This window comes from Anomalospiza imberbis, chromosome 6 (genome assembly GCF_031753505.1).
Source record: "Anomalospiza imberbis isolate Cuckoo-Finch-1a 21T00152 chromosome 6, ASM3175350v1, whole genome shotgun sequence".
NCBI lineage: Eukaryota > Metazoa > Chordata > Aves > Passeriformes > Viduidae > Anomalospiza > Anomalospiza imberbis.
Genome location: NC_089686.1, coordinates 2,908,774 through 2,931,708, shown reverse-complemented (window position 1 = coordinate 2,931,708; position 22,935 = coordinate 2,908,774). Strand labels below are relative to the sequence as shown.

Genomic DNA, 22,935 nt, shown 5'->3' with positions numbered 1-22,935 from the left:
CAGAAACGCTGCTCTCGGGGCTGGGTTCTCCCCCTGCATGCAGGGACAGCCCCTCATGGGGGAGCCTTGGGCAGGCCACAGGGCTGCTGCTGCTTCTGTTGCTCCAGGGGCATTGGGATAGCGCTTGCTGCCTGCCAGCTGTCGGGGGCCCTGTCTTTCCTGCGCCCAGAACCCTGAGGATCCTGTCCTCCCTCCAGCAACCAGTAGTTCCCTCCCTCCCTGCCCCACTCAAGGCTTTCTCTCCCTCCTCCTGCAGATCATGGATCCAGTAGTATTCCTGTTTGTGCTCTTGAAAAGTCTCATCCAGTACCCACAGCCCGTGGGTGATGGCTTGGATGAGGAAACACATCTGCGCATGGAAATGCGTGCAAAGCACCTGGAATGGGAGAGGCTTCGGCTGGAGCAGGAGGTGGAGCAGCTCTCCCAGAAGAAGGTGCAGCTCTTGCAGCTCTTAGCTGTTGCTGTGCTCCTGCTGCATGTCTTGTTCCTGTGTTTCATTGTGTGGAAAAGCTGCCGGAGGAGAGAGGAGAATGAAGAAGAAAACCATGGTGCAAATGAAGAGGAAGTTGGCAATGTTGCTGCAAATGAAGAAGACAATGTTGGAAATGAAGTTGTCCATGAGGCTTGGGCAGGCCACAGGCCTTTTGTCCAAGTAGACCACGATTTGGATGATCATGTTGGACAAGTTATAATGGAGCGCATACGGTGGCCTGAAGAGGACCTGCAGATAGGCTGCGAGTGGACAATAGACCTCATGGACAATTATACAGTTTTCTTCGGGCATGTCTTGTCCAACAGTTTCTACCCAGTCCTGCAACAAGCCATCGGGGTGGGCAGTGCCTTTGAAGGTTGGAGTCCCCGTGAGCAGGATGTCGTGTACCGTGTGCTCATCCCCATGACTCCTCCCCGAGGCCACAGCTTCCACCTGGAGCTGGACAGTGCAGGGCAGAGGCACGAGAGGAACTTCCGTGTCCGCGTGCAGCTGGAGTGCACCTGTACGGGGCAGCAGCAGGGCGAGAACATGCTGTGCTTCCTGCACCACCCCGAGGAGGAGCTGAGGAGGAACCAGGATCCCAGCCTCCTAGACACCCTGTGCACCGGCTCCTACCTGGACGTGCAGAAAACTGCCTGCTGCTTCCGGCAACTGGTGAAAGCAATCTGGCCCGCTTTGCCCCAGTCACACAACTGGCATTTAATACTGCTGCCCTCCACACGCTCCTGCCAATTCAAGGTGACAAATGGCAGAGAAAGCCTCAGGATTGAGATGCTGTTCGGGGTGCGGAGAGGTGACTCAGCCGTCTTTGTGAGCAGCCAGCCTAGAGAGGCCTACACACCAAGCACAACCTGGCCTGAGTCTTACGCTGTGGCAGAGGTTGAGTTCTTCAAGCACATTGCCAGGCGGGCCCCTCCTGACAGCTTGCACCTCAAATGCCTGCAGTTCTTCACCCGTCTTCTGCTGGGCTTCAGCTTTTCCACCTACACCATGAAAACCCTTGTCATGCACCAGCTCAATGTCACACCTGTGTCATTGTGGCGCAGGAGACATCTCCTGCATCGACTGATGGATATCAGCGACTGCCTGTACTTATGTGTGCGAGGAAAACGCCTCAACCACTTCATTGTGGGTAACCAGAGGTTTCCTCAGGACATCCGTTTACCTCCAGACGTTCAAGCATGTAACGCATACAATCTCTTCCATCACCTGGAGCAGCAGCCGGCTGCCTACACCCAGGCGATCCATGAGTGCCAGGTGCTGCAGAAGTGGTTCAAGAGAATCGTTCTCGGTGAACATCAACCGAATTAAGGTGAGGAGCCATGGCTATGAGCACAGAGCTGTGCTTCTGCTGCTCGCAGCCGGCAGCAGAGAACCACCTCCTAGCACAAATTTGGCGCTTTAAGGAGAAGAGGATTCGTGCAACGGCTCTGGCGAAGGTCCCACAGCTTCTCCTGCAGCCTCAGCAGGTGGACAGCAACGGGAGCATTTATTCTACCTCCTTGTTTCATTTCACTTTCCGAAAAAGGCACCCAAATGGCATTGAGCCCTGCTTTCCTATGAACTCTCCCACTCCTGTGAAGCACGTGAGAGAACACATGCTGTACATGCAGGGCCAAAGTCACCAAATCCCACCTGCAACATGCAGTTCTTCCTGGCCTTTGAGAAGGACCAAAAGTTAGAGCGTGCAAGAAGTGGGAGTTTGGGACAGAAAAAGAAAAACAACAAACCGGGCAAAAAAGAGCGAGAAGAAAAATCAGCACTGCTGGCCCGGGATGAGTCAATGGATGGAGTCTCTCCTTGTCCCCGGAAAGGACACCTTCACCTCAGCATTGGACCACCTGTGTTGGAGCTGACCTGAAATTTTGTTTAGAGAAGAATCTAGATTTTTGTTTCTTATACAGATGTACTATACAGCCACTATAAAGTTTATGAAGTGTATACCTTCTATAAAGTTTATAAATTATCATATATACTAATAAAATACAATAAAACAAAGCAATCTATTCATATTAATAATATCAAAGATAGAAAAGATGTAATTATTATGTCATGATAAAAAGTAATTTTAAAGAGTTGGATATGTAATTACATTTAAATAGTAACAGTAGAGCACATATTTAGTGTCACTACCCGTTATCACACATATTATTGATCTTAATGCATTTATGTCTGGAAGGTTTTTCATAAAACAGATGTATTTATTACATATATAACATGCATATCATATATACATACTATATACTTTATATATTAATATGACTGTATCATATATGTTACATACCATATAATATATTACATATATAATTTTTATATACACAGAAAGCTGTGTCTAGGGTCGCTATCTGTTGCAGCCCATATTCATGCTCTAGAGTCAGAGCATTTACAAGTGGCAAGCTGGAAACTGCTTTCCTTTTGTTTCAATAAAACACAGTTTTGCAGAATCTGGAGCGTGCAAGACTTTATAGATCTCAGCCAGACCTATAGCAGTGGTAAATGTCACAGGCTGTGAATCTGGGCTTGTGAACAGACTCTTTGAACTCCAGCACACTTAGAGTGCTGGAATGGGTCTAAACAGAAATGAAGCCCGGCTGCCCCCAGCCCCTCTGATCACAGAATCCCAGAATGCCTTGGCTTGGAAGGGTCCTTAGAAATTGTCTTGTTCCAGCCCTGCTGCCAAGGGCAGGGACACCTTCCACGAGGCCAGGTTGCTCCAAGGCCCATCCAAGCTGGCCTAGGGCAGTGCCAGGGATGGGGCAGCCACAGCGTCTGTGGGCAGCGTGGGCCAGGGCCTCAGCAGCCTCAGAGGCCAGAAATCCTTGCACATCTCCAGCCTAAGGCCGCCCTCCATCAGTGGGAAGCCACTGGCCCTGGCGCTGTCCCTCCAGGCCCTTGCCAGCAGCCCCTGTGCCGGTCTCTGCTGGCTCCCGTGCAGGGACTCAAAGGCCGCAGGAAGGTGCCCCTGGAGAAGCCCTTGCAGAGCGCAGGGGCCAGGAATGCCACCAGGAGGGCAGCAAGCAGGGCCTGGCCTGTCCATCCGTGCGGGAGGGCACAGGGCAGGCACTGAGGCCCTGCCAGCTGGAGCTGGGAGCTCTGGAGCGCGGCCGGCAGAGAGCCGTGGGCTCCCGCAGCTCTGCAGCCCTCACGGCTGAGGCAGCTGCCCGGGCACAGCCGGCCGGGGACACGCGGCCGGCCCGGGACCACCCGCAGGGGGACCCTGCTCTGGGGCCAGCCCAGGCCGCGGCAGGGAGCACCCCATGGGGCTGTGCCCGGGCAGGGAACGGCTCTGCCCGGGGACAGGGCTCCGGGAGCAGGGCAGCGGGGCCGGCAGTGCCGGGCACAGAGAGCGAGGGACACATGGCTGCGGTCACAGCCTGGCTGCCCTGGGGCATACCCTACAGGCTGACAGGACACAGACAGGCAGGAGCTCCCTTCCTCTTTGTGTCCTGGGACCAGACTGCACCTGGATGTTGCCTGAGGCCTACCCTGACTCAGGTGCAGCACCTCGTACTTGGTCTTTTTAAACCACATGGGATTGCCATGGTTCCACTCCTCAAGCACGTCCACGTCTCTCTGGTTGGCATTCCATCCTTCAGGTGTGGCAACTGCCCCACTCTGCTTGGTGACTTCAGCAAATCTGCTGAGGATACCCTCGATCCATTTATCTACAGCATCAATGAAGATATTAAGGAACATTGCTCCCAGAACAGAACCTTGAGAGACACCACTGGTCACCCACGTCCATCCTGACTCTGAGCTGTTGACCTCTGGAAGCACCGTGCATGCAATTTCTTATCCATCCAACAGTCCAGGCACCAAACCCATCTCTCCCGAATTTAGAGAGGGTGTTGTGGGGATCATGTCAAAGGCGTTCCAGTAGTCCAGATAAAGGACACCCGTAGCCCTTCCCTTGTCCCTTCATGTACTCGCTCCATCATTGAAGGCCACTGGGTAGGTCAGGCAGGACTCGCCCTCGGCTGTCCCGAATCACCTGCCGGTCCACCATGTGCCTTAGCATAGCTTCAAGGAGGATGTGTTCCGTGATCTTCCATGGCACTGACGTGGGGCTGCTGTGTTGGTCATTTCCAGAGTGTTCCTTCCTACCCTTTCTAAAAATGTGTGTAGTGGGATCACCTTGGCTGAATGCCAGGTGGTCACTATGCCACTCCATCACTCCCCTTCCTAGTGTGACAGGGGAGAGAACATAAAATAGAAAACAAGTAGTCAGATGAGATAAAGCTGTTGATTATAGTGAAAAAATTGAGAGTTTGTGCATGCAAAAGTGAAGGAGAAAAAAACATTTATTCTCTACTTCTCATAGACGAGCAATGTTCAGCCACTTCCTGGGAAGCAAGCAATTTCTCTATTCTCTTGTCTTCTCGTTCCCTCTGAGATATTGGGCCTATTGTGCCACACACCTTAACGGAGCAGAGCGATACTTCCGAAGGAGAGCTCTGTTCAGCTTAGAAACCCAGCCGTGAGTGGCCTCTAGCTGGAGCCAGAGGTTTCTGTATTCCACTCTGGTCCTGGCGAAGCATAACAAGTGAATGGCTGCAGACGTGCTTGCCCTCTCCAGAACATCAATCTTCCCTTGCTTCTAGTTGGTTCCTAGTCTTGTTAAAGCACCCTGAGCAGGGGAAGAGGGAAACAATTTTTTCCAATCGTTTGCAAAGCCCAAATCACACCCACTGATGAATAAAGGATGGGAATTGCCCACAAAGCACTTGCGGACTTTCTCTACTCCCCTCTAGCAGCGGTTGCTTTTGTATGGGGATGTTTTCTTTTGTGGGGGTGATGCAAAATGCAAGAAAACAAGCAGAGCCAGCAATCAGACTGCAAGTTAGGTCACTGCAAGGAAAAGGGGTTAATCTCTCACTCAGAGCAAGAAAGGGTTAGATAAAAAACATGCTTGTGTGGAGTGTGGAATGCTGCAACAGGTTCCACAGCAGTGGAGGCAAAGGCCTGAGCACAGGAAAGGGAAGAGAGCTAGGAAAGGGTCTGGAGATCAAGTCTGATGAGCAGCAGCTGAGGGAGCTGCAGGGGCTGAGATTGGAGAAGAGGAGGCTCAGGAGGGACTTCCTTGTTCTCTACAACTCCCTGACAGAAGCGTGGAGCCACGCCCCAGGTGGGGGTCAGGCTCTGCTCCCAGGAAACAAGGGAAATGGCCTCAACTTCTGCCAGGGGAGGCTTAGATTGGGTGTTTGGGAAAAATTTTTCCTCTGAAAGGGTTGTTAAGGGTTGTCATGGCTGCCCATGGAATGAATGATATTGTCATGTCTGGAGGCGCTAAAGGAATGTGTGGATTTGGCACCTGGGGACATGGTTTCAAGGTCGACTTGTCAATGTCAGGTTTGTGGGTGGACTCTCTACAATCTTAGAGATCTTTTAAAACCTAAACAAGTCCATACTACTGTGATGGGGAGCCAGTTTTAACCCAAAGAGTATTTTGTAATGTAATTTCATAAGGTCATTAATAGCAACTTCACTCTCATGCTCAAACTTATGCAGCTGCTTTTCTCTGTGCCCTCCTCATCTTCACTTCTACCTTCAGCCTTGGGTCAGGAAAATTGGCTTTGGTGGGATCAGTGGTAGTGGGAAAGCCTCATGCCAGGGCGTCGTAGGTTGGTTTATTTCTGCCAAGGTTGGAGCTGCCTCCAGAAAAGGCTGTGATCCCTCCAGTCCCTATTGACAGTCTTTGACCGCTCTGAGGCGAGTTGCAGGCTGCAAGAGATGTTGGCCAAGCTGAAGGCAGATCACGGGAAGCACTGATCTGAAACCCGGCTGAACCAAGCAATAGATAAAGTCTCTTAGCCACATCAATCCCAGGCTGTGTTTGCCAAGAAGATGAAAATGATGTCAACACAAAACACGTTGGAAATGGTGGGAAAGTCACTAATTTCCAAATGGCATGCTTCTAGAATACGGCATGTTTCATGTAAATATGAATGGAAGAAGCTGATGTGCCACTGTTATGACCCAGTGTTGTTTCAATGAAATTTATCATACAACAGAGTTATTACAGTATTATTATAGTGTGATTTATATCTATTTAAAACTACTGCAGTATTTTTCAGTGCTTTATTACATTCGGGCAAGGCTTTGCCCAACTGCCTATGGGAGCAGACAACGACAGAAAGAGCCCACGCATGAAAGAGACCTGATTTGCTGAAGTCCCTTTGGCTTCCCCTCCTGCCATCCTGCTGCAGCCCCTGCAACTTGATGGCAGGAAGAATGTGGGGCAGGACACAGCCCAGATGCTGGCAGCTGTGAGCTGACTCAAGCCATACAGATGAGCCTTCCACCTTGGCTAGCACCGGTGCTGGCAGCTGAGCCACTGGCAACATGCCACTTTACCCTACTGCAGAACCCTCCTGGGGTCAAGCTGGTGATGGAGAGGGAAGGGATTAGCTCTTCCAGCTCCTGAGCACAAGGTGAGAGAAGAGAAATGCTGTTACCCATCAATCCCGGGAACCGACACATCCAAACAGGGGAAAGAGAGGGGCAAAGGCACAATTTTGAGTTCCACGTAGACAGCACCGAGAGTGGACCACTCAAATCTGGGTGTGCAATATGGCAAATGCCACAGGTTTTCCTGTGGGGGAAAAAGCTCCAAACAAAACAGAACACAAACCCCAACCCCAAAGAGTAACGTTTGACTTTTCAGTGACTGGTGGCTGAGAGAAGCATCTGTGCAGCGCTGATTGTGGCTTCTCTGCAAAAGAAGAAGTCCTTGCTCGTCCTTGCTTGTCTCAGGGGTCTCAAAAGCCAGGTGAGGATTTCTTCCTGCTGTTGCCTGTGCTCCGAGCAAAGAGCCTTGGGGTGCCCAGGGCTGTTAGCAGGAGAGCTGGTGAAATTCACTGCAAGGCACGCAGCCTTCCCCTCCAAGGCTCCAGAGGTACAAGGGCAGAAAGCTGTAGCCTAAGCTGGATTGCAATAGCACCTTGTGGGGCTTGTCTGTCTTCTGGCACCCTTCAGGCTGGGCAGTGTAAATCTGAGCTGCTTTCCCAGGGAATTCAGGGTTTGCCCAAACTAGGGCCTTGCTGAAGGCAAAGGCCACGCAAGGGCTCTCACTTGTGCTGCCTGCGCCATGGAGGGCCCCAGAGCAAGAGAGCATTCCTTGGCTGCTGAGATCCCCTTTTCACAGTCTGGCCTTGCTGGTTAGCAAAACCTACACGGACCTTCCAGCACTGACTTTGACTCAAGCTTTTCAATATTCTACAAGGAAAATTCTGATTTTTCCTTCTGTTTGGAAGGGGATGGATTTCCTTGGCCGATGCATTTGGCACAGGGTTTCTCCTCACATGGAAACCGTTCCAGGTGACCTGAAACTCTTCTGTCCATCGAGAACCCATTTTGTCCCACTGGATCATGGGCAGTACAGTGCTTTTGCAGCACCTTTCCCTCCTCTGCCTGGAGCTGGTCTCGCAGGCCAACCGCCAGATGCGATGCAAATGGTCCCAGAAGGGAGGTTGCAGCTAGGTGGGGGTCATTATATTAGCCCAGGGAACAAACAATATGACCAGAGGAAAATTACCTCAAATTGCGCCATGGGAGGTTTAGATTGGCTCTCTAGGAAAAATTCCTTCAACAAAAAGGACGTCGAGCTTGGGAACAGGCTGCCTTTGAAAATGGCCGAGTCACCACCCTCAGAAAGGTTTCAAAGTCATGTGGATGTAGCATTTGGGGAACTGGCTGATTGGTGCCGTTGTCAGTGTTAAGTTTGCAGTCGCACTGTGTGATCTTCAGGGACTTTTCCAATCTCGACGACTCCGAGGTTTAAGTGTAGCTCAACCAGTGAGGAGTCAAAGCTTAGACTCAGTGATCCTCAAGGGTGCCTTCCAACAGGGATATCTTTGAGACTGTCAATGAAGGGCAGATGAAAATAAACCCAAATGAAAGAACAATGGGAGTTCTTTGGAGAAGCTTCACCCAAGGGCAGCCTTAAGCAGTACACCAGGGACACTCTGAGCGCCTGTCGTGGTTTGACATGGAAGTGATTTTTTTTTTTTCTTCAGGAAGTTGGGTCAAACCAATCAGTGGTCAAGTTTGGATATTGGCACCTGCAGTGACCACTGAAGATAGGGATACGCCTCTGAGAACACAGCGGGTTAAAAGCAAGAACTCCCAAGAGCTCGCTCTCTTTGGTTCCGGTCAAGGTGCTGTGCAGACCTTCCCTGCCCAGCCATGGGGCTGGGTGGGGGAGGGGAAGCCATGTGGCCTGGTCGAGGTGAGCCGAGGGGTAGAAGGACTGGAACCGAGCCAGCTCTTGTAGACGGAAGGGTGGAAAGAAGCGGAGATGTCTTTGTCATTCCCCCCCTCCAGAGGGAAGAGATAGAGAGTCCGGACGGCACCTGTAACTTTGCCGGCGTGGAGGAGAAGGAGAGGGGGGGGGGAAGGCGCCCAGCCTTGGCCTTGGGAATCGGCTGCTGGGCAGAGATATCAGCCGTCCAGGGAGTCTGAGCTTTTAACCCTTTCCTGAGAAATGAAGGCTTTGTAAAATATTACTCCTCCTTGATTTGAAGTAGAAGAGAGACAGTCTGGGATCCGAGATGATGGAAGAAGAAATTCTTGAGTTGGAAGGAGATGATGGAGTGGCTTGTGGCTGGACTTCTCTTGTTAGCCATAGACTGAACCAAATTCTCCTAACAGAAGCTGCACTTAGGGTGGTGCGTTGGTGTGCCAGGAGACCTGTTTCAGTGATTACCAGCAGAGGAGTAGAGAGAAGGTGTGGAGAAGCCCTCTATCTTCAAAGAAGAAGAAGAAGGGGAGAAGACGACCTCTGTTCTTGGACCCTCAGCCCCAGGGGAAAATGGGGGGGACTGTAGTCCCAAAATGAGAAACTGAACTGTTGTCTCTTTTGGTTCATGGCAAAGCATCCTTAAAGGAGCCCTATGAGCAGTCTGTCCATGCCCGGTGGTGAGAGCACTGTGACATGGAAAGGAGACTGTCACCATGGCAGATTTCCTCCGGGCGGTCGCCATGTGTGACATGGAAACACAAGGGTGGCAATTGTGTTTCCTGGGGGGGGGGTCTGTGGCACAGGAGAGACTCCTGTCTCCCTTGAAAGATTGAGTATTTGAATATCTGAAGGGTGGCAACTTAATTAGGATCCTGGGTGGTGTCTCACTGTTAAGTTTGTTTAGAAATTAGGTGGGTGGAGGAGGGGTGTTTTAGAAAGTCTTCATCCAGGATTTAGTGTTTGTAGTTTTTTCTAGTAGTAGTAGTTTAATAAAGTTCTTTCCTTTATTACTAAGATGGGCCTGCTCTGCTCTGTTCCTGATCACATCTCACAGCAATTATTTAGAAAAGTATATTTTCATGGGGGCGCTGGCATCGTGTCAGTGTCAAACCATGACAGCGCCTGAGCCAGGAGTTGGCTCAGGGGACCAAGGGTGGGGTTGGCTGGGCTGTGATGCACTCTGACACCTGTGACATCACAGAGGACATGTCACAGAGGGGGCAGCAATAAAAGGCCCCAGCAGGTAACGCTGGCCCTGCATTGCTTGGGCAAGCGGTGAGTGCACACGTGGCGGGGAGGCTGGGCTGGGCACAAGGGCCGGGGTAGAAATGCTGCACCCGGGGCTGGGTTCTCCCCCTGCATGCAGGGACAGCCCCTCATGGGGGAGCCTTGGGCAGGCCACAGGGCTGCTGCTGCTTCTGTTGCTCCAGGGGCATTGGGATAGCGCTTGCTGCCTGCCAGCTGTCGGGGGCCCTGTCTTTCCTGCGCCCAGAACCCTGAGGATCCTGTCCTCCCTCCAGCAACCAGTAGTTCCCTCCCTCCCTGCCCCACTCAAGGCTTTCTCTCCCTCCTCCTGCAGATCATGGATCCAGTAGTATTCCTGTTTGTGCTCTTGAAAAGTCTCATCCAGTACCCACAGCCTGTGGGTGATGGCTTGGATGAGGAAACACATCTGCGCATGGAAATGCGTGCAAAGCACCTGGAATGGGAGAGGCTTCGGCTGGAGCAGGAGGTGGAGCAGCTCTCCCAGAAGAAGGTGCAGCTCTTGCAGCTCTTAACTGTTGCTGTGCTCCTGCTGCATGTCTTGTTCCTGTGGTTGATTGTGTGGAAAAGCTGCCGGAGGAGAGAGGAGAATGAAGAAGAAAACCATGGTGCAAATGAAGAGGAAGTTGGCAATGTTGCTGCAAATGAAGAAGACAATGTTGGAAATGAAGTTGTCCATGAGGCTTGGGCAGGCCACAGGCCTTTTGTCCAAGTAGACCACGATTTGGATGATCATGTTGGACAAGTTATAATGGAGCGCATACGGTGGCCTGAAGAGGACCTGCAGATAGGCTGCGAGAGGACAATAGACCTCATGGACAATTATACAGTTTTCTTCGGGCATGTCTTGTCCAACAGTTTCTACCCAGTCCTGCAACGAGCCATCGGGGTGGGCAGTGCCTTTGAAGGTTGGAGTCCCCGTGAGCAGGATGTCGTGTACCGCGTGCTCATCCCCATGACTCCTCCCCGAGGCCACAGCTTCCACCTGGAGCTGGACAGTGCAGGGCAGAGGCACGAGAGGAACTTCCGTGTCCGCGTGCAGCTGGAGTGCACCTGTACGGGGCAGCAGCAGGGCAAGAACATGCTGTGCTTCCTGCACCACCCCGAGGAGGAGCTGAGGAGGAACCAGGATCCCAGCCTCCTAGACACCCTGTGCACCGGCTCCTACCTGGACGTGCAGAAAACTGCCCGCTGGTTCCGGCAACTGGTGAAAGCAATCTGGCCAGCTTTGCCCCAGTCACACAATTGGCATTTAATACTGCTGCCCTCCACACGCTCCTGCCAATTCAAGGTGACAAATGGCAGAGAAAGCCTCAGGATTGAGATGCTGTTCGGGGTGCGGAGAGGTGACTCAGCCGTCTTTGTGAGCAGCCAGCCTAGAGAGGCCTACACACCAAGCACAACCTGGCCTGAGTCTTACGCTGTGGCAGAGGTTGAGTTCTTCAAGCACATTGCCAGGCAGGCCCCTCCTGACAGCTTGCACCTCAAATGCCTGCAGTTCTTCACCCGTCTTCTGCTGGGCTTCAGCTTTTCCACCTACACCATGAAAACCCTTGTCATGCACCGGCTCAATGTCACACCTGTGTCATTGTGGTGCAGGAGACATTTCCTGCAGCGACTGATGGATATCAGCGACTGCCTGTACTTATGTGTGCGAGGAAAACGCCTCAACCACTTCATTGTGGGTAACCAGAGGTTTCCTCAGGACATCCGTTTACCTCCCGACGTTCAAGCATGTAACGCATACAATCTCTTCCATCACCTGGTGCAGCAGCCGACCGCCTACACCCAGGCGATCCATGAGTGCCAGGTGCTGCAGAAGTGGTTCAAGAGAATCGTTCTCGGTGAACATCAACCGAATTAAGGTGAGGAGCCATGGCTATGAGCACAGAGCTGTGCTTCTGCTGCTCGCAGCCGGCAGCAGAGAACCACCTCCTAGCACAAATTTGGCGCTTTAAGGAGAAGAGGATTCGTGCAACGGCTCTGGCGAAGGTCCCACAGCTTCTCCTGCAGCCTCAGCAGGTGGACAGCCACAGGAGCGTTTACTCTACTTCCTTGTATCATTTCACTTTATGAAAAAGGCACCCAAATGGCATTGAGCCCTGCTTTCCTATGAACTCTCCCACTCCTGTGAAGCACGTGAGAGAACACGTGCTGTACATAAAGGGCCAAAGTCACCAAATCCCACCTGCAACATGCAGTTCTTCCTGGCCTTTGAGAAGGACCAAAAGTTAGAGCGTGCAAGAAGTGGGAGTTTGGGACAGAAAAAGAAAAACAACAAACCGGGCAAAAAAGAGCGAGAGGAAAAATCAGCACTGCTGGCCCGGGATGAGACAATGGATGGAGTCTCTCCTTGTCCCCGGAAAGGACACCTTCACCTCAGCATTGGACCACCTGTGTTGGAGCTGACCTGAAATTTTGTTTAGAGAAGAATCTAGATTTTTGTTTCTTATACAGATGTACTATACAGCCACTATAAAGTTTATGAAGTGTATACCTTCTATAAAGTTTATAAATTATCATATATACTAATAAAATACAATAAAACAAAGCAATCTATTCATATTAATAATATCAAAGATAGAAAATATGTAATTATTATGTCATGATAAAAAGTAATTTTAAAGAGTTGAATATGTAATTACATTTAAATAGTAACAGTAGAGCACATATTTAGTGTCACTACCCGTTATCACACATATTATTGATCTTAATGCATTTATGTCTGGAAGGTTTTTCATAAAACAGATGTATTTATTACATATATAACATGCATATCATATATACATACTATATACTTTATATATTAATATGACTGTATCATATATGTTACATACCATATAATATATTACATATATAATTTTTATATACACAGAAAGCTGTGTCTAGGGTCGCTATCTGTTGCGGCCCATATTCATGCTCTAGAGTCAGAGCATTTACAAGTGGCAAGCTGGAAACTGCTTTCCTTTTGTTTCAATAAAACACAGTTTTGCAGAATCTGGAGCGTGGCAGACTTTCTTGATCTCAGCCAGACCTATAGCAGTGGTAAATGTCACAGGCTGTGAATCTGGGCTTGTGAACAGACTCTTTGAACTCCAGCACACTTAGAGTGCTGGAATGGGTCTAAACAGAAATGAAGCCCGGCTGCCCCCAGCCCCTCTGATCACAGAATCCCAGAATGCCTTGGCTTGGAAGGGTCCTTAGAAATTGTCTTGTTCCAGCCCTGCCGCCAAGGGCAGGGACACCTTCCACGAGACCAGGTTGCTCCAAGGCCCATCCAAGCTGGCCTAGGGCAGTGCCAGGGATGGGGCAGCCACAGCGTCTGTGGGCAGCGTGGGCCAGGGCCTCAGCAGCCTCAGAGGCCAGAAATCCTTGCACATCTCCAGCCTAAGGCCGCCCTCCATCAGTGGGAAGCCACTGGCCCTGGCGCTGTCCCTCCAGGCCCTTGCCAGCAGCCCCTGTGCCGGTCTCTGCTGGCTCCCGTGCAGGGACTCAAAGGCCGCAGGAAGGTGCCCCTGGAGAAGCCCTTGCAGAGCGCAGGGGCCAGGAATGCCACCAGGAGGGCAGCAAGCAGGGCCTGGCCTGTCCATCCGTGCGGGAGGGCACAGGGCGGGCGCTGAGGCCCTGCCAGCTGGAGCTGGGAGCTCTGGAGCGCGGCCGGCAGAGAGCCGTGGGCTCCCGCAGCTCTGCAGCCCTCACGGCTGAGGCAGCTGCCCGGGCACAGCCGGCCGGGGACACGCGGCCGGCCCGGGGCCACCCGCAGGGGGACCCTGCTCTGGGGCCAGCCCAGGCCGCGGCAGGGAGCACCCCATGGGGCTGTGCCCGGGCAGGGAACGGCTCTGCCCGGGGACAGGGCTCCGGGAGCAGGGCAGCGGGGCCGGCATTGCCGGGCACAGAGAGCGAGGGACACATGGCTGCGGTCACAGCCTGGCTGCCCTGGGGCATACCCTACAGGCTGACAGGACACAGACAAGCAGGAGCTCCCTTCCTCTTTGTGTCCTGGGACCAGACTGCACCTGGATGTTGCCTGAGGCCTACCCTGACTCAGTTGCAGCACCTCGTACTTGGTCTTTTTAAACCACATGGGATTGCCATGGTTCCACTCCTCGAGCACGTCCACGTCTCTCTGGTTGGCATTCCATCCTTCAGGTGTGGCAACTGCCCCACTCTGCTTGGTGACTTCAGCAAATCTACTGAGGATACCCTCGATCCCTTTATCTACAGCATCAATGAAGATATTAAGGAACATTGCTCCCAGAACAGAACCTTGAGGGACACCACAGGTGACCCACATCCATCCTGACTCTGAGCTGCTGACTTCTGGAAGCACCGTGCATGCAATTTCTTATCCATCCAACAGTCCAGGCACCAAACCCATCTCTCGAATTTAGAGAGGATGTTGTGGGGATCATGTCAAAGGCGTTCCAGTAGTCCAGATAAAGGACACCCGTAGCCCTTCCCTTGTCCCTTCATGTACTCGCTCCATCATTGAAGGCCACTGGGTAGGTCAGGCAGGACTCGCCCTCGGCTGTCCCGAATCACCTGCCGGTCCTCCATGTGCCTCAGCATAGCTTCAAGGAGGATGTGCTCCGTGATCTTCTGAGGCGCTGATGTGGGGCTGCTGTGTTGGTCATTTCCAGAGTGTTCCTTTCTACCCTTTCTAAAAATGGGTGTAGTGGGATCACCTTGGCTGAATGCCAGGTGGTCACTATGCCACTCCATCACTCCCCTTCCTAGTGTGACAGGGGAGAGAACATAAAATAGAAAACAAGTAGTCAGATGAGATAAAGCTGTTGATTATAGTGAAAAAATTGAGAGTTTGTGCATGCAAAAGTGAAGGAGAAAAAAACATTTATTCTCTACTTCTCATAGACGAGCAATGTTCAGCCACTTCCTGGGAAGCAAGCAATTTCTCTATTCTCTTGTCTTCTCGTTCCCTCTGAGATATTGGGCCTATTGTACCACACCCCTTAACAGAGGCAGAGCGATACTTCCTAAGGAGAGCTCTGTTCAGCTTAGAAACCCAGCCGTGAGTGGCCTCTAGCTGGAGCCAGAGGTTTCTGTATTCCACTCTGGTCCTGGCGAAGCATAACAAGTGAATGGCTGCAGACGTGCTTGCCCTCTCCAGAACATCAATCTTCCCTTGTTTCTAGTTGGTTCCTAGTCTTGTTAAAGCACCCTGAGCAGGGGAAGAGGGAAACAATTTTTTCCAATCGTTTGCAAAGCCCAAATCACACCCACTGATGAATAAAGGATGGGAATTGCCCACAAAGCACTTGCGGACTTTCTCTACTCCCCTCTAGCAGCGGTTTCTTTTGTATGGGGATGTTTTCTTTTGTGGGGGTGATGCAAAATGCAAAAAAACCCAAGCAGAGCCAGCAATCAGACTGCAAGTTAGGTCACTGCAAGGAAAAGGGGTTAATCTCTCACTCAGAGCAAGAAAGGGTTAGATAAAAAACATGCTTGTGTGGAGTGTGGAATGCCGCAACAGGTTCCACAGCAGTGGAGGCAAAGGCCTGAGCACAGGAAAGGGAAGGAAGCTAGGAAAGGGTCTGGAGATCAAGTCTGATGAGGAGCAGCTGAGGGAGCTGGGGGAGCAGAGATTGGAGAAGAGGAGGCTCAGGAGGGACTTCCTTGTTCTCTACAACTCCCTGACAGAAGCATGGAGCCACGCCCCAGGTGGGGGTCAGGCTCTGCTCCCAGGAAACAAGGGAAATGGCCTCAACTTCTGCCAGGGGAGGCTTAGATTGGGTATTAGGGAAAAATTTCTCCTCTGAAAGGGTTGTTGAGTATTGTCATAGCTGCCCGTGGAATGAAGGATGCTGTCATGTCTGGAGGCGCTAAAGGAATGTGTGGTTGTGGCACCTGGGGACATGGTTTCAAGGTCGACTTGTCAATGTCAGGTTTGTGGGTGGACTCTCTACAATCTTAGAGATCTTTTAAAACCTAAACAAGTCCATACTACCGTGATGGGGAGCCAGTGTTAACCCAAAGAGTGTTTTGTAATGTCATTTCATAAGGTCATTAATAGCAACTTCACTCTCATGCTCAAACTTATGCAGCTGCTTTTCTCTGTGCCCTCCTCATCTTCACTTCTACCTTCAGCCTTGGGTCAGGAAAATTGGCTTTGGTGGGATCAGTGGTAGTGGGAAAGCCTCATGCCAGGGCGTCGTAGGTTGGTTTAGTTCTGCCAAGGTTGGAGCTGCCTCCAGAAAAGGCTGTGATCCCTCCAGTCCCTATTGACAGTCTTTGACCGCTCTGAGGCGAGTTGCAGGCTGCAAGAGATGTTGGCCAAGCTGAAGGCAGATCACGGGAAGCACTGATCTGAAACCCGGCTGAACCAAGCAATAGATAAAGTCTCTTAGCCACATCAATCCCAGGCTGTGTTTGCCAAGAAGATGAAAATGATGTCAACATAAAACACAATGGAAATGGTGGGAAAGTCACTAATTTCCAAATGGAATGCTTCTAGAATAAGGCATGTTTCATGTAAATATGAATGGAAGAAGCTGATGTGCCGCTGTTATTGACCCAGTGTTGTTTCAATGAAATTTATCATACAACAGAGTTATTACAGTATTATTATAGTATGATTTATATCTATTTAAAACTATTGCAGTATTTTTCAGTCCTTCATTGCATTCGGGCAAGGCTTTGCCCAACTGCCTATGGGAGCAGACAACGACAGAAAGAGCCCACACATTAAAGAGACCTGATTTGCTGAAGTCCCTTTGGCTTCCCCTCCTGCCATCCTGCTGCAGCCCCTGCAACTTGATGGCAGGAAGAATGTGGGGCAGGACACAGCCCAGATGCTGGCAGCTGTGAGCTGACTCAAGCCATACAGATGAGCCTTCCACCTTGGCTAGCACCGGTGCTGGCAGCTGAGCCACTGGCAACATGCCACTTTACCCTACTGCAGAACCCTCCTGGGGTCAAGCTGGTGATGGAGAGGGAAGGGATCAGCTCTTCCAGCTCCTGAGCACAAGGTGAGAGAAGAGAAATGCTGTTACCCATCAATCCCGGGAACTGACACATCCAAACAGGGGAAAGAGAGGGGCAAAGGCACAATTTTGAGTTCCACGTAGACAGCACCAAGAGTGGACCACTCAAATCTGGGTGTGCAATATGGCAAATGCCACAGGTTTTCCTGTGGGGGAAAAAGCTCCAAACAAAACAGAACACAAACCCCAAACCCAAAGAGTAACGTTTGAATTTTCAGTGACTGGTGGCTGAGAGAAGCATCTGTGCAGCGCTGATTGTGGCTTCTCTGCAAAAGAAGTCCTTGCTCGTCCTTGCTTGTCGCAGGGGTCTCAAAAGCCAGGTGAGGATTTCTTCCTGCTGTTGCCTGTGCTCCGAGCAAAGAGCCTTGGGGTGCCCAGGGCTGTTAGCAGGAGAGCTGGTGAAATTCACTGCAAGGCACGCAGCCTTCCCCTCCAAGGCTCCAGAGGTACAAGGGCAGAAAGCTGTAGCCTAAGCTGGATTGCAATAGCACCTTGTGGGGCTTGTCTGTCCTCTGGCACCCTTCAGGCTGGGCAGTGTAAATCTGAGCTGCTTTCCCAGGGAATTCAGGGTTTGCCCAAACTAGGGCCTTGCTGAAGGCAAAGGCCACGCAAGGGCTCTCACTTGTGCTGCCTGCGCCATGGAGGGCCCCAGAGCAAGAGAGCATTCCTTGGCTGCTGAGATCCCCTTTTCACAGTCTGGCCTTGCTGGTTAGCAAAACCTACACGGACCTTCCAGCACTGACTTTGACTCAAGCTTTTCAATATTCTACAAGGAAAATTCTGATTTTTCCTTCTGTTTGGAAGGGGATGGATTTCCTTGGCCGATGCATTTGGCACAGGGTTTCTCCTCACATGGAAACCGTTCCAGGTGACCTGAAACTCTTCTGTCCATCGAGAACCCATTTTGTCCCACTGGATCATGGGCAGTACAGTGCTTTTGCAGCACCTTTCCCTCCTCTGCCTGGAGCTGGTCTCGCAGGCCAACCGCCAGATGCGATGCAAATGGTCCCAGAAGGGAGGTTGCAGCTAGGTGGGGGTCATTATATTAGCCCAGGGAACAAACAATATGACCAGAGGAAAATTACCTCAAATTGCGCCATGGGAGGTTTAGATTGGCTCTCTAGGAAAAATTCCTTCAACAAAAAGGACGTCGAGCTTGGGAACAGGCTGCCTTTGAAAATGGCCGAGTCACCACCCTCAGAAAGGTTTCAAAGTCATGTGGATGTAGCATTTGGGGAACTGGCTGATTGGTGCCGTTGTCAGTGTTAAGTTTGCAGTCGCACTGTGTGATCTTCAGGGACTTTTCCAATCTCGACGACTCCGAGGTTTAAGTGTAGCTCAACCAGTGAGGAGTCAAAGCTTAGACTCAGTGATCCTCAAGGGTGCCTTTCAACAGGGATATCTTTGAGACTGTCAATGAAGGACAGATGAAAATAAACCCAAATGAAAGAACAATGGGAGTTCTTTGGAGAAGCTTCACCCAAGGGCAGCCTTAAGCAGTACACCAGGGACACTCTGAGCACCTGTCGTGGTTTGACATGGAAGTGATTTTTTTTTCTTCAGGAAGTTGGGTCAAACCAATCAGTGGTCAAGTTTGGATATTGGCACCTGCAGTGACCACTGAAGATAGGGATACGCCTCTGAGAACACAGCGGGTTAAAAGCAAGAACTCCCAAGAGCTCGCTCTCTTTGGTTCCGGTCAAGGTGCTGTGCAGACCTTCCCTGCCCAGCCATGGGGCTGGGTGGGGGAGGGGAAGCCATGTGGCCTGGTCGAGGTGAGCCGAGGGGTAGAAGGACTGGAACCGAGCCAGCTCTTGTGGACGGAAGGGTGGAAAGAAGCGGAGATGTCTTTGTCATTCCCCCCCTCCAGAGGGAAGAGATAGAGAGTCCGGACGGTACCTGTAACTTTGCCGGTGTGGAGGAGAAGGAGGGGGGGGGGGGGGAAGGCGCCCAGCCTTGGCCTTGGAAGTCGGCTGCTGGGCAGAGATATCAGCCGTCCAGGGAGTCTGAGCTTTTAACCCTTTCCTGAGAAATGAAGGCTTTGTAAAATATTACTCCTCCTTGATTTGAAGTAGAAGAGAGACAGTCTGGGATCCGAGATGATGGAAGAAGAAATTCTTGAGTTGGAAGGAGATGATGGAGTGGCTTGTGGCTGGACTTCTCTTGTTAGCCATAGACTGAACCAAATTCTCCTAACAGAAGCTGCACTTAGGGTGGTGCGTTGGTGTGCCAGGAGACCTGTTTCAGTGATTACCAGCAGAGGAGTAGAGAGAAGGTGTGGAGAAGCCCTCCATCTTCAAAGAAGAAGAAGAAGGGGAGAAGACGACCTCTGTTCTTGGACCCTCAGCCCCAGGGGAAAATGGGGGGGACTGTAGTCCCAAAATGAGAAACTGAACTGTTGTCTCTTTTGGTTCATGGCAAAGCATCCTTAAAGGAGCCCTATGAGCAGTCTGTCCATGCCCGGTGGTGAGAGCACTGTGACATGGAAAGGAGACTGTCACCATGGCAGATTTCCTCCGGGCGGTCGCCATGCGTGACATGGAAACACAAGGGTGGCAATTGTGTTTCTTGGGGGGGGGTCTGTGGCACAGGAGAGACTCCTGTCTCCCTTGAAAGATTGAGTATTTGAATATCTGAAGGGTGGCAACTTAATTAGGATCCTGGGTGGTGTCTCACTGTTAAGTTTGTTTAGAAATTAGGTGGGTGGAGGAGGGGTGTTTTAGAAAGTCTTCATCCAGGATTTAGTGTTTGTAGTTTTTTCTAGTAGTAGTAGTTTAATAAAGTTCTTTCCTTTATTACTAAGATGGGCCTGCTCTGCTCTGTTCCTGATCACATCTCACAGCAATTATTTAGAAAAGTATATTTTCATGGGGGCGCTGGCATCGTGTCAGTGTCAAACCATGACAGCGCCTGAGCCAGGAGTTGGCTCAGGGGACCAAGGGTGGGGTTGGCTGGGCTGTGATGCACTCTGACACCTGTGACATCACAGAGGACATGTCACAGAGGGGGCAGCAATAAAAGGCCCCAGCAGGTAACGCTGGCCCTGCATTGCTTGGGCAAGCGGTGAGTGCACACGTGGCGGGGAGGCTGGGCTGGGCACAAGGGCCGGGGTAGAAATGCTGCACCCGGGGCTGGGTTCTCCCCCTGCATGCAGGGACAGCCCCTCATGGGGGAGCCTTGGGCAGGCCACAGGGCTGCTGCTGCTTCTGTTGCTCCAGGGGCATTGGGATAGCGCTTGCTGCCTGCCAGCTGTCGGGGGCCCTGTCTTTCCTGCGCCCAGAACCCTGAGGATCCTGTCCTCCCTCCAGCAACCAGTAGTTCCCTCCCTCCCTGCCCCACTCAAGGCTTTCTCTCCCTCCTCCTGCAGATCATGGATCCAGTAGTATTCCTGTTTGTGCTCTTGAAAAGTCTCATCCAGTACCCACAGCCCGTGGGTGATGGCTTGGATGAGGAAACACATCTGCGCATGGAAATGCGTGCAAAGCACCTGGAATGGGAGAGGCTTCGGCTGGAGCAGGAGGTGGAGCAGCTCTCCCGGAAGAAGGTGCAGCTCTTGCAGCTCTTAGCTGTTGCTGTGTTCCTGCTGCATGTCTTGTTCCTGTGTTTGATTGTGTGGAAAAGCTGCCGGAGGAGAGAGGAGAATGAAGAAGAAAACCATGGTGCAAATGAAGAGGAAGTTGGCAATGTTGCTGCAAATGAAGAAGACAATGTTGGAAATGAAGTTGTCCATGAGGCTTGGGCAGGCCACAGGCCTTTTGTCCAAGTAGACCACGATTTGGATGATCATGTTGGACAAGTTATAATGGAGCGCATACGGTGGCCTGAAGAGGACCTGCAGATAGGCTGCGAGAGGACAATAGACCTCATGGACAATTATACAGTTTTCTTCGGGCATGTCTTGTCCAACAGTTTCTACCCAGTCCTGCAACGAGCCATCGGGGTGGGCAGTGCCTTTGAAGGTTGGAGTCCCCGTGAGCAGGATGTCGTGTACCGCGTGCTCATCCCCATGACTCCTCCCCGAGGCCACAGCTTCCACCTGGAGCTGGACAGTGCAGGGCAGAGGCACGAGAGGAACTTCCGTGTCCGCGTGCAGCTGGAGTGCACCTGTACGGGGCAGCAGCAGGGCAAGAACATGCTGTGCTTCCTGCACCACCCCGAGGAGGAGCTGAGGAGGAACCAGGATCCTAGCCTCCTAGACACCCTGTGCACCGGCTCCTACCTGAACGTGCAGAAAACTGCCTGCTGGTTCCGGCAACTGGTGAAAGCAATCTGGCCAGCTTTGCCCCAGTCACACAACTGGCATTTAATACTGCTGCCCTCCACACGCTCCTGCCAATTCAAGGTGACAAATGGCAGAGAAAGCCTCAGGATTGAGATGCTGTTCGGGGTGCGGAGAGGTGACTCAGCCGTCTTTGTGAGCAGCCAGCCTAGAGAGGTCTACACACCAAGCACAACCTGGCCTGAGTCTTACGCTGTGGCAGAGGTTGAGTTCTTCAAGCACATTGCCAGGCGGGCCCCTCCTGACAGCTTGCACCTCAAATGCCTGCAGTTCTTCACCCGTCTTCTGCTGGGCTTCAGCTTTTCCACCTACACCATGAAAACCCTTGTCATGCACCGGCTCAATGTCACACCTGTGTCATTGTGGTGCAGGAGACATTTCCTGCAGCGACTGATGGATATCAGCGACTGCCTGTACTTATGTGTGCGAGGAAAACGCCTCAACCACTTCATTGTGGGTAACCAGAGGTTTCCTCAGGACATCCGTTTACCTCCAGACGTTCAAGCATGTAACGCATACAATCTCTTCCATCACCTGGTGCAGCAGCCGGCTGCCTACACCCAGGCGATCCATGAGTGCCAGGTGCTGCAAAAGTGGTTCAAGAGAACCCTTCTCGGTGAACATCAACCGAATGAAGGTGAGGAGCCATGGCTATGAGCACAGAGCTGTGCTTCTGCTGCTCGCAGCCGGCAGCAGAGAACCACCTCCTAGCACAAATTTGGCGCTTTAAGGAGAAGAGGATTCGTGCAACGGCTCTGGCGAAGGTCCCACAGCTTCTCCTGCAGCCTCAGCAGGTGGACAGCCACAGGAGCGTTTACTCTACTTCCTTGTATCATTTCACTTTATGAAAAAGGCACCCAAATGGCATTGAGCCCTGCTTTCCTATGAACTCTCCCACTCCTGTGAAGCACGTGAGAGAACACGTGCTGTACATGCAGGGCCAAAGTCACCAAATCCCACCTGCAACATGCAGTTCTTCCTGGCCTTTGAGAAGGACCAAAAGTTAGAGCGTGCAAGAAGTGGGAGTTTGGGACAGAAAAAGAAAAACAACAAACCGGGCAAAAAAGAGCGAGAGGAAAAATCAGCACTGCTGGCCCGGGATGAGTCAATGGATGGAGTCTCTCCTTGTCCCCGGAAAGGACACCTTCACCTCAGCATTGGACCACCTGTGTTGGAGCTGACCTGAAATTTTGTTTAGAGAAGAATCTAGATTTTTGTTTCTTATACAGATGTACTATACAGCCACTATAAAGTTTATGAAGTGTATACCTTCTATAAAGTTTATAAATTATCATATATACTAATACAATAAAATAAAACAAAGCAATCTATTCATATTAATAATATCAAAGATAGAAAAGATGTAATTATTATGTCATGATAAAAAGTAATTTTAAAGAGTTGGATATGTAATTACATTTAAATAGTAACAGTAGAGCACATATTTAGTGTCACTACCCGTTATCACACATATTACTGATATTAATGCATTTATGCCTGGAAGGTTTTTCATAAAACAGATGTTTTTATTACATATATAACATGCATATCATATATACATACTATATACTTTATATATTAATATGACTGTATCATATATGTTACATACCATATAATATATTACACATATAATTTTTATATACACAGAAAGCTGTGACTA

General features: G+C 51.0%; 3 protein-coding genes across 3 annotated transcripts; all 3 read left to right on the top strand.

Moving 5' to 3' along the window:
- The first annotated feature begins 203 nt into the window (after positions 1 to 203).
- Positions 204 to 1,804, top strand: LOC137476496 (inositol 1,4,5-trisphosphate receptor-interacting protein-like 1). Its single transcript, XM_068194854.1, has one exon. It carries the CDS (start codon positions 260 to 262, stop codon positions 1,802 to 1,804), a length of 1,545 nt encoding a protein of 514 aa, XP_068050955.1. The 5' UTR covers positions 204 to 259.
- Positions 1,805 to 10,261: 8,457 nt separating this feature from the next.
- LOC137476495 (inositol 1,4,5-trisphosphate receptor-interacting protein-like 1) lies at positions 10,262 to 11,859 on the top strand. Its single transcript, XM_068194853.1, has one exon. The coding sequence runs from the start codon at positions 10,315 to 10,317 to the stop codon at positions 11,857 to 11,859; it is 1,545 nt and encodes a 514-aa protein (XP_068050954.1). The 5' UTR covers positions 10,262 to 10,314.
- An 8,507-nt stretch (positions 11,860 to 20,366) lies between these two features.
- On the top strand, positions 20,367 to 21,932 carry LOC137476494 (inositol 1,4,5-trisphosphate receptor-interacting protein-like 1). Its single transcript, XM_068194852.1, has one exon. It carries the CDS (start codon positions 20,367 to 20,369, stop codon positions 21,930 to 21,932), a length of 1,566 nt encoding a protein of 521 aa, XP_068050953.1.
- The last annotated feature ends 1,003 nt before the right edge of the window (positions 21,933 to 22,935 follow it).

Coding starts and splice junctions, on each gene's coding strand:
- LOC137476495 (XM_068194853.1), top strand. CDS start 10,315: ATGGATCCAGTAGTATTCCTGTTTGTGCTCTTGAAAAGTCTCATCCAG.
- LOC137476496 (XM_068194854.1), top strand. CDS start 260: ATGGATCCAGTAGTATTCCTGTTTGTGCTCTTGAAAAGTCTCATCCAG.
- LOC137476494 (XM_068194852.1), top strand. CDS start 20,367: ATGGATCCAGTAGTATTCCTGTTTGTGCTCTTGAAAAGTCTCATCCAG.